Below are 11,388 nucleotides of genomic sequence, written 5' to 3'. Positions count from 1 at the left end.
ATTATACTACTAACGTCTCTTAGATCCTTCTTATTTTATCTTCTAATTTTATCTGTTGTAAGTTTCTAATATAGTTTATATATAAGCCGTTTGGGGGAATAAGAGACGTAAGACCGCCGTAAGATGTACTATCTCTCAGTACTGTTGACGGTTACTCTATAAAAGGGTATACTAGGAGGTATTCAATTCGCATTGTTATCTCTATATAGTATTCGACCTACTCTTTAAATCCGCCGTCTACTAAATGGAGATGTCTTACCTTATTGAATTAATATATTTCAAAGTATACCTTTTCTATAAAAGTCCTATCGATAAAGGCTTTCCCGGTACAGCTAGAATCGACTAGGGATATATAGCTAACTTTATTATTATATAGGGGGTACCAAAAATAAATAAATAAAAAGGTAATATTCTATTTATAAATGTCTAAACTATTTATAGATAAAAGTTTGCCCTTCTAATAAGTAAAAGCCTATTGAATGTTTATATTCTTAATAGAATTACCTATAATCTCCTTCCTTTAGTCCCTATTGGGATACGTCTTAATCCGAGGGTTCGCTATTTTCTTACTAAATAGTAATAGCAGTAATCTTAGGAATAACCATTTTAGCAGTTTCCTTCGTAAGTATTAAATCTACTATTAAATGAACTTACTATTTATTATTACTTCTACTACCCTTATTACTACTACCTCCTCTATTACCCTTATTAGTATTAAAATTAGTATTAATAATCTTAAGTTTACTATTATAGTTAATCTAACTACAATACTTATAAGCTTAGTAGTTTAATTTACCGTACTTAATATACTATTTAGCTACAAACCAAGCTTAAATAACTTCGGGGTTAATTTTATTTATTTTAATACAATTAAGCTCTATAGCCTTGGGGTTTTTCTATTTATTACTACCTCCGCCGCCGTTATTACTATTACTATTATTAGATTGGCCGCCTTTATTGTAAAAGGCGGCGTCGTCTAATAATTTTAATAAGCCGCAATATAGTTTTACCTATCCGTCCTAATTTTTACAGTTAAAGGTATTATATTAATATAATATCGCAATACGGAGGTCTTTATTAACTTTGTTCTTCAATATATAGACCTTAGTAATTGTATTGTAACTATATTTATCTACTAGTATAGTGAATTATACTTCAAAATTACTAAAGCTTGTGAATTTACTATTAGAACCTGTGCCTTATTTCAACGAGGCTATCGCCTTCTCCGAAATTACTACGATATTACCCTATTAAAAATAAAAAGCGAAGTAATTTAAGAATTCCCGTCCCGTAGGCTAATTTTAGACAGCCGAATAGTATAAATTATCTAGAATTTTCTTAATATTTAAAGCAATAATTACCCTTACTTTACCTTTTAAATAACTTATTGTATAGAGAAGCTTAGTCTTTTTATTTATAAAATTATAATTATTTACCTTCTAACGCGTATAAATAGCTATAAATTAGGCAATAAATTAATTATATTATTTAGATATATTTGTTTCCTCGCCCGTAAACTACTTAGAGTCCTTAATTAAATTATAACAATAGGTATATATATTATTAGGGATATAAATGAAGTAAAGGCTTCTAAGGCCTATAAAATAACTACCGGGACCTTTAGGACCGCCGGGGCTACCGGGGCCGAATCCTCTAAGACCGCCGGGATTATTAGGGCTAAATCCTCTAAAACCTCTTAAATTACTATATCCTCCGCCTATTCCGGGCTTCTAACTAGTAAATTCGCCAGCTCCTCCCATACTACTAACGCCGAACCTACTAGCGCTAATACCGCCAATAGTAGCTCCTCCTATATTACTACCGTTAGTACAACTAATGCTAAATCTTCTAATATTACTATTATTATAAATATTTACTCCGGCCTTATTATTTATATAAACGAAGTAAGCAAGGTTCTTTTTAAGAATTAATTCAACGGGAGCGTTAGGGACGGCCGGATTAGTACTAAACTATATATTAATCTAAGCCTTCTTAAACTTCTTCTTAATATATTCTAATTCCTTATGAAGGATTTTTATTCGATTAACTTACGCGAAGGCTTCTTTAAAATTAGTATTTATCTCCTCGAAAGTATTATTCTAAAACTGAAATATAACTAATAGATTAGTATACTACTATTCAATAATCGCTACGTTACGTTCTTTCTAACTAATGATAGTACGTAGGGAATTATTATCTAACTATAAGGAAGTAATATTCTTCTATAAAACTATATTCTCTCTAATAACGCTATTATACTTCTATTATTACTAATTAATTTAAACGGCTTACTAAACTTTAAAATTTTGGAATATAGTAACGTAAGTTTTAAAGTCTTCTACCTCCTTCTTGGAGGCGATTACTAATTTATCCTTTAATTCGGTAATAGTATTAATTTTACTATTAAAGTCCTTAAATTTAGTATTGAAGTAATAAAATAATTTTATAATTTTATAGGAATCCCTAGCCTTCTTAACGAAGTCCTTAGGGATTAAGAGGCCTATTGCCTCTTCCTTATAAATATACTAGAACTAATCGAAGCCTTTTAATAATATTAGAAATACCTTATATAAATCAATTTAATCCTATTAAGCTTTATTATTAGAACTAAATATCTTATTATAATTCTAACCGATAATACTTCAAAAATAACAAATAAAAAGGGTATCAACCTTATTATAACAATTACATTTATGATACTAATACCACTCGTAGTATTTAATATTATTCGTAATATTTAATTAAAATCTCGCTTCGTATTGACCGGTATCAGATATATCTCCAATTAATTACTAGCGACTATACTAATCGACCGAATATAATCTTACAAAGACCAATCTACAACAATAATTTCTTACTACACTTAGTCTTTCCGAAATTACTTATTGCGCGTTAACGCAATAATTAAGTATAATAAAGTACTACGGGGCGCGAGCAAGCACTAAATTAAGACTTTAATTATTATATAAGGAATAGGAAGAGAATCCTATACGCGTACGAGAACTATATAGAGCACGTTGTAGGTCTAATATACGGACTACAGTACGTGTGTACGTAACTATTGTACTATATTTAGGCAGCTGTACAGCTAACTACACTACTATAGTATAGTACCTATTTATATATAGAAATATAGTAGTAATGCCTATAATAAAACCCTAGTCTTGTAAATTATTCTGCTAGCTATTCTTTAAGTATAAGTATATTGGGCGGCGCCTCTTTATTCTAGAGCTTATTCTTTAAAGCAATTAGAATTCTATGTACTAGTATTGCTTTAATTAATATTCTAATATAGTAACGCTTATAGAACGTTTTAAAGAATTCGGTAATAATTTCTTTAGCCGGCCGATTAGGCGGGGCGGGGGGTAGTAGTAACGAACGAAAATTAAGAATTGAAAATATAGGCGGATGTAGTATAAATAACTTTCTAGCCTCTATTGGGAATTTTCTAATTTCCTTACCCTTATTCTCTTCGTCCGTTACCGACGGCGGTACAATTAACGGTAGTACGGATAGCTAAATAGAAATTATAGTTACTATAAAAATAAGAAGAGGATTAGTATTAGTACATTTAATAGCGAGAGTCTTATAGTCGGTTAGGTGCCTATAGAATATAGTAGTAAAGTAATTTAAAGGTATATACGAATTAATAATTACTATTTTGCCCGGTAGGGGGAGAGTGCCCACTATATTATAATTATAACCCTTTATAATTATTAAGTTGGCTATAGAGCCGCCGGCGGTATAAGGAGGAGGTAATTAAATTTAGGGAAATTAAAAGTAGGGAGGGAAATACTAGTAGGGTAGCAGGTATAGTAAGTATAGGGGAGGAGGGTATAGTTAATATAGACCTTTAAAATTATCCCTCCTTAATATAACTTATAGTAGATTATTTATAGTTTCTATATTGGTATTATTATTATTATTATTATTATTATTATTATTATTATTAATAATATTAATATTAATTAGTAAACTATTACTTCCTCCCTTATATTTACTACTATTATTAATACTAGAGGCGGTTATTGCTTTATTATTTAATATTTCTTATAATAAATTACCGGGCGGGTTAATTATTATAGTTTTCCCTAACGAGATTGCGCGTACCTATTTACCTATAATTTTTAACATTAAGGTTATAGTAAGTTATATTCCTATTAATAATATAGTACATTTAATATTTAATAGCCTTATTATAATTCTTATACTTATAATTAAAACTATACGCCTATATCTATACTAACCCCTAATATATAGTACTATATAGCTTTACCCCCGTACGCTCCTCTCGCTACTAATCCTCCTCTAAATTCTTCTTAACTTCTATTAGTATAGTATTTATTATAATACATTTAAACTTTTTAATACCGGTTAGAATTTGTAACTCTTATAATAATAGTATATTGGCCGTTTATAGGGTAATAAAAGGATTAATTAAATTACGAGATAGGGTAGGAGTAGAGGGTATACTACTACGGGAGGATAGGATAGTAGGGATTTTATTAGCGGGCGGGTTAGTTAATTAAAATTTGAATAATATAGTAAAATAATAGTTCTAGCTAATATAATAAAAGTATAACTTTATAATAGTCTTATATTTAAAATTACTATATTTATTAAAGAACTCTTTCCTAAAGATAATTTCATTATAGACAATAACCCGAGCGCGACGGTTATTATAAACGGTAATAATATAAATAATATTATATAAAGAAATTAATTATTTTATCCTTAGAACTATATTATTATTAATAATATCTTATATATAATTTTACTATAAATATTTAATCACCCTAAATAGTATCGTTCTAAACCGCTATTTATAGAGTTCGCTATTGTTTTATTTAACCTTAACCTCTATAAATAAATTATAATCTTCAATAGGGGGTAATTTATTATAGTTAATAGTAATATATAAACTAACTATATTAAATTGGACCTATATTAATTTAGGGTATTTGGAATACGGCAGCGGTATTAAAATAACCGGCTTACAAGTAGCGTAGGGCTGGGCCGGTAACGCTAAGGTAATTAATTTAATTAGGGAGGCTATTTCGCTATTATTATTATCCGATAAATAAAATAAAATATTGAAAGCCCGCTTTTTAGGGGTAAGGCGGACGGGGAGCTATTATTCGACCTTATTATTATCGCTAGAATCCTCTTCGTTACTAGAAATTTTAATAAGTATTATAAATTTAGGGGGGAATAATGGTAGTTTTAGTTCTAATTCTAATTCTAATTCTAGTGTTAGGTCTCTAGTAAGAGCCTTCCCTTTCTTAACGGCGGTCTTCTTAGGGGTAGTTTTAATAGGAGTAGCTTTTTTCTTAGGTAGAATAATTTTAAGGATAATTTTAATAGATTATTCGGCTTTACAACTCTTCTTTCTAGGGCGGGAGGAAGCGTATTATAGAATTATTAGGCTAAGATCCTCCTTATTTTAATCTTCGTTAAAGTAGATTGCTAGTACGCTGCTTCGAATACGGGAGTGCTTTACACTAGCGGGTTTTAAATTAAAAATCGTTTTAGGAAGTATTATTATAATAGATTTAATTAATTACTAGTATTTTAATTACTTTGTACATTGAAATAGCTTTAAAATAATCTAGAAATTGTCATTAAATGATGAATTTTAACGAAGTTGTATAATACAGAAGTGCGGTGTGTGTGTGTGTGTGTGTACGCACACACCCCGCCAAGACTGCACAGGCGATTGAGTGTGGGAACAGTTGCTGGCGGGGTCTTGGAACTGAGGGGCCTGGTTGAAGCTTGTTAGGGAACCTGGGAATGCAAAAGGGACCCGTGAGGCACGAAAGGACGGTCAAGGCCCGGCCCAGGGACCGTTCTGGCCAATTCAGCTTCTCCACCGAGATAGATAGCGTGCCGGCGTCTTACGATCGGCGAGCGCGTCAACGTAACGTGTTCGCATGGACGTGCCCAATTTCATTTTATACGAGCCGTCAAAACAACAAGTGTCATCGGTCATGGCGGTGTAGCGGAGTACATACCTAGGTCTAGGTATGTAGCTGAGAGGCTGGAAAGAAAAAGGGGTTAGTAATCGGCTGAGTGCACGCGTATGAGGGGGGGAATTGGGTGAGTGTCATATGGTGAACGATTTGTTGAACGTTTATTACAAGTTTGATGAGGGATGGTGGATGGTGGATGGTGGTTGCCCATCTGCAATGCCTGTTTACAGGTAAGGCAAGTGTCGCGGGCCTGGCAGGCAGGCTGCTGCAGTGCTGCCTATCTGCTACAGTACTAACCTCTGGTGATCTCCAAAGTGGAAGGGACGATGTGCGAATTGGAGGTCCCATACTGTAATACTGCCCTGCCCTCGCTGCCCTGTCGACTGAGTGCCGGGCGGGCAAAGACGCGACGCTTCAGTTCTTGTCCAAATCAAACTTCAACCGCATGGAGATCTCCCGGCAAGCTTCCCCGCATCGACCATGTCCCGTCATCTGCTCCACCTGACTTGACTGTCGCTGTCCCTGAAGCATCGTCCGTCGTTCAACAACATCATGCCAAGCACATTCCGGAGACATCTCCACGCCCGAGTTCCACGCAGCATCATGGCCAGACACGGCGCGTCTTGGCAGCTTCGGGCGCTCACTGACACGTCGGGTCCCGCTTACTCACCTTACCTTGTAGCGACATCGATGTCCAAAGACGAGCAAATACCTACCTAGCCAAGCGACCCGACTTGATGGTACGCTTCCACTCTGAATCTTGTGATGACCCAGCATGGGAGAAGAGAAGACCGGACTTTGTTTCTTTTTCGGTTTCGTTCTGCAGCCACCCATGGGTCCGAATGGGTCCTCACTTTGTTTGACTCCTTTTCCAAGCTCCCGCATTCGAGAACGCACTGCTTGGCTCTCGTCAGGCCCCGTCAAACGCAAACCTGGCCGCCATCCTGGGAAATTCCTGGGATCCCTGGGATCCTACAACGGAACCCTGCCAGCTGGCTCCTCCTCAGTCCTCCCCAGTCAGGTCCTCTCATCCCCCTTGCCGCTCGAGTACGTTATCTGTACTTAAAGGATCCCCTGTCCCGAACCTCCCGGATCGATTCCTTTCTTGAGACCTCTCTGTGTGATCCTATTATGGTCTCACTGATCATTCCACCGAGACTCCTGTCAGCTTAGCTGTTGCTACACTGCCCTATCATCACACATATCTGCCGCGGGTCTCTGCAGTGTTCACCATCGGATCGACACCGGTATATTGATTGTCAACCAAAGTCCGGCCTAATCTTCTATTGTCTTGTCTCCTGTTACACAATTAGACGCCGTCGTCTCTTCAACTACCATCTTCCTCTTTTCAACATTACAAAGAGGCCCGGAGGGAGCTGCCAGCCATCCAAAGGGGTTTCCCACAGGACACTCCTTTCTCGCTACCACCAGAGCGACGCTTCCTTGACAGCAAGTTCCCAAGACAAACTCCATACCATATACGTCACTTCTCTGGGTTTTGTTTCTTACACATCATCATGACTTCAGCGGCGAACATGGCAGTAAGGGAAAAGCGTCGAGGAACTTCCCAGCAGGATATCGACCAGATGGAGGTTCGAAAGGCTTTGACGGCGGCCGAGTATTCGCGACGACAGTTTGTCCTCAACTTCGCGGCCAGCAAGGACATTCAGCTCCTCATTCCCGGCAAGAAGGCGCAGGCGATCAAGGAGGCCGAGGAGTGGACGGTTATCTGGCTGGCCCAGAATCAGCTCACTACAGTATCCAACGATTTTTTCAAGTACACGGTTGACTTGAGGCTATGGTGCAAGCTCGGTAAGTGCATCCACCTTCTCTGGCTGAGGCATAACTAATCCCTTGAGCAGTCGGTGACGAGATCCCGTTCCCGTTTGCTTTCATGAAGTGCCCCAACAATCCCAGCGATGGCGAGAACAGGAGCAGGGCACCAACACCAAAGGGTGATGCTTTCTTGACAAGACATGCCGTCGAGACTACCCCCGACCCCATCTCCGCTCCCAACCTGCCCGCCAGCAAGCAAGTTAAGAGGCAGTCCCTTCAACGATCGGAATCAGATAACGAGACCGTAACCAGAAGGCATACGGACATGAAGAATGCAAAGACAACTGAAATTCCTCTGAATAAGGCGCGCAGCCTCTCGCTCGACAGCGCGGACGACGACCTGAAGGTACGCAAGAAGTCCAGCAACCGCTTCTTGATGCGGTTGAGCCGCTCATGGGCTCGACGGGTCTCATCTTGAAATCAGTCCCCTCAAGTGCTATAACTTTAGCAGTCTATCATCATTTCAGTGTTAAAAGTCGACAATATTTATCAGATATGGACGATAAACTTTCAATTTATCGACATCCCACACCCAATTCACAGGTACCCGACGGCCTGTTATCAAAACGATCGGCGAACAGAGAAACGAATAAGGCTTATCGGTGCCGGGAAACATACCGAAAAGGGGAAAATGGAGGCCGCCGACTCACCAACCACCCTATACAAATATCGGCAAACCATCCCAGGGCTGAAAAAAATTGAATGAAGCGAGTCCTACATATTAACACGGCACGCGGGCCCAACAACTTGGTTTTCGGGTCCTGGGCTCTACAGCAACGTGCCATTCTGTGCCAGCCAAGCCGCGGCACAATTTCTCCTTTCCAATGACGAAGGAGCGGGAAGGGGGACTATCATCAACAAAAGACACAGGGATGGATGGAGGTGGGCATTGCCCAACGACTGGTTCAAACCAACAGCGACCGGCAAGCAAATGGGAAGAACGTTATGCGGCACATGTGCCAAGAGGCTTGGTATCGGCCGGGAAGGAAACGGTCTTGGCTTTTCGGGTGTTTGGTTCTCGTGCGTGCTGATCACGTTGCATTGACAGCTTGGCAAATGGCACAAGCTCTCCCCTCTCTCGGAAGGTGTGTGAAACACGGCGGGAGTCGTCGAAGAACGAGATGATCAGAAAGAAGAATGCGGGAACGAAGCAAAACAGAACAGACCAAACTATCGGAATCGAAGCGAACGATCAACGAAGCGAGAAACATGGTCTTGGCCCTTTTTGCCAAGGCAATCTGAGATACCTTGGTCCCCCTTGGCGCCCTTGGCCTCCTTCACCGTTGGATCATCACTTGCATCCCTTATTTCCTGGGACCGGCCAACCGGATCTCGGATGGATGATACGCGTTACATACATACTGTGGCACCTTGGAAGGAATTCCAAGGCGGCCGAGACCTTGAGAGACAGTCGGAGGAATAAATTGGGATTACCTGGGAGGACGACGGGTGATATTTACACAATTACAAGTATCTATCACACCGTCAACGCTTTTTGATGGCTTGGGGCAGTGCCTTTCTTGCCAAGACGCTGCCGAGACCGCGGCTGAGATCCCGATAGGGTGTTTGTTGACAGGTCACTACTGTCGTGAGAGGTCACAAGTTTCGGTCGGTCGAAAGGTCGAGAGGTCACTGGACTTGCTGTAGTCAATTGTGTGCGACCTGGCACTCACATGATGGGTTTGGTTTATTTTGGGGATTTCATTTTCCTTTCCCCCTGTGCTATTATTGTTTTTGTTTGCGTTTCCGTTTTCGGTGCGTATGTTTGTCTGGCTTTGCATCTCCTCATTATCATATCATACCATCACAGGGCTTACAGGATTTCGAGGTAGCGCAGGTGTTGGGCTGGGTTGTGTCTCTGGCATGTTGTATAATTGGATTGGATATTATCGCGCGGTTTTCTTTTATTCTTTGCTTGGCCTATTGGCATCATCACGGTTTGTTTTGTTGCTTTTTTGCTTTCGCAACACTTTTGGGGGATAAAAGGATGAAAATGTTTTCTCGCTATGTTCTGTTATGGACATGGGAACCGGACGATACATGGTTTCTGGACATCTGTGGACGAACGAATACCCTCCTCTTCTTATTGTACTGTTTTTGTAATCCACGCTTACAGCTTATATTGATCTCGATTCAGATCTGGATCTCATTGATGGTCGCATGGGGTGACTGCATATGTGAACCATACTTCAGTTGATGCTGCCTGTCTTTGAACTTGTGATATATACCTATGCGTCCTTTTCCTGTGTTTGGTTGTTTAGACATCGTGACGTCTTTCATCATTCGGCTCAAAGACCTTTGGTGACTCTCTATAGATACTTGAGAGGCAATGAGTAATTGAGTGGTCTGGAGATCCTATACTAACTTCATTATCACCTGGTGTATGATGCCGCAGTCATGTGGTCGACATCTATCATCCGGATCATTTGTTTTTGTGCTATTCGGCACACAGTCAGCATCATCAGCACCATCATATACATTGGCCACCTCGCCAGTCCATGGAGCCGTAGACGACACTAGCAGCTCACAGCAGCTGGTGGATACCAACACATCGACCCCCAATTCCCAGAATGAGGCTATCACTAACGACATAACTCCTTCCACCTCTAACTCCTTTCTCTTCTTACCACGTCACCATCGACGGGAAATAACCAATACGCGATAGTAATAAATGAAGTTTGAACGTACTTTGTAAATGGGAGTTCCATATTGTCGCGCCGTGAAACATGTACCTATACCCATAGCCAATAAGCTCCTTGGATATTCACTCAACGTCCATATATCCTTCTCATGCCCTTCCCTTCCCATGTTATGTCAATGTTGAGTAGACCGGATGTAATTCTTGGTTCTGCAGGTTTGCATCCTTTATAGTAGGATTATATACTTGCGTTGTCATGGTGTCTGGGGCAAAGAGAGCCGACCAATATTAATACCACTACGTTATAGTCTTAACTTCGCATAGTATAGACTGCTAATTTCTCCAAAGAAGTGACGGAACTCTCTATGTTTATCATACTGACTCTTTGTCATGCGTCTCTAAGCACCATCCCAAGATAGCCGCCCAGCACGCGTTGCTCTGAACCAGCTATCGATCCCGCCTTCTCATTACTCGGGCCAGCTAGTCTAATTTCTTCTAACCTTTCGTCTGATGTATTTTTCGGTTAGTCACACGTCAAGGCTCGAGTGAATGGACTCTCATTTCCTGAACCTTGTTGCTGCCTGCTGCAAGGATTTCACGGTTGTGGTCGTCTCTCCGCGTTTAAATTTTTTTTTTAAACAACAATCTCTTGACCTGTGCAGCTTGGGGGGTTCTCTACACGTCTGGATATCATCCTAATCTGACAGACACTTAGCCAGTACAGTCAGTGAATTTTGCACAACCGGCGCTGGCCACGAAAACGAAGTCCAGAAATTGACCCGCTCTTGCCAGAGTGATCACCCCCGCCCTCCAAACTTTCCTTCTGCCACGAACAACCTCTTCCACAACCCACTAGGCAAGAACGGCCTTACACACTCATTTCTCTTCTCTTATTATTCGCACCTTCTTCCTCCAGCTCCAGCAAATCTTCAAGCAACAGCAATC

At 39.8% G+C, this 11,388-nt stretch overlaps 1 protein-coding gene across 1 annotated transcript; it reads left to right on the top strand.

Annotated features, from left to right (window-relative positions):
• Positions 1-7,486: 7,486 nt before the first annotated feature.
• NEUTE1DRAFT_150648 (uncharacterized protein) lies at positions 7,487-8,419 on the top strand (the record flags this gene model as incomplete). Its single annotated transcript, XM_009858612.1, has 2 exons — positions 7,487-7,781; positions 7,832-8,419. 2 exons carry the CDS (start codon positions 7,487-7,489, stop codon positions 8,221-8,223), a joined length of 687 nt encoding a protein of 228 aa, XP_009856914.1.
• Positions 8,420-11,388: the final 2,969 nt, after the last annotated feature.

Source organism: Neurospora tetrasperma, assembly GCF_000213175.1.
Source record: "Neurospora tetrasperma FGSC 2508 unplaced genomic scaffold NEUTE1scaffold_81, whole genome shotgun sequence".
Taxonomy (NCBI): Eukaryota; Fungi; Ascomycota; class Sordariomycetes; order Sordariales; family Sordariaceae; genus Neurospora; species Neurospora tetrasperma.
Note: the sequence above shows the minus strand (reverse complement) of the source record. Positions and strands in the feature narration are given on the sequence as shown.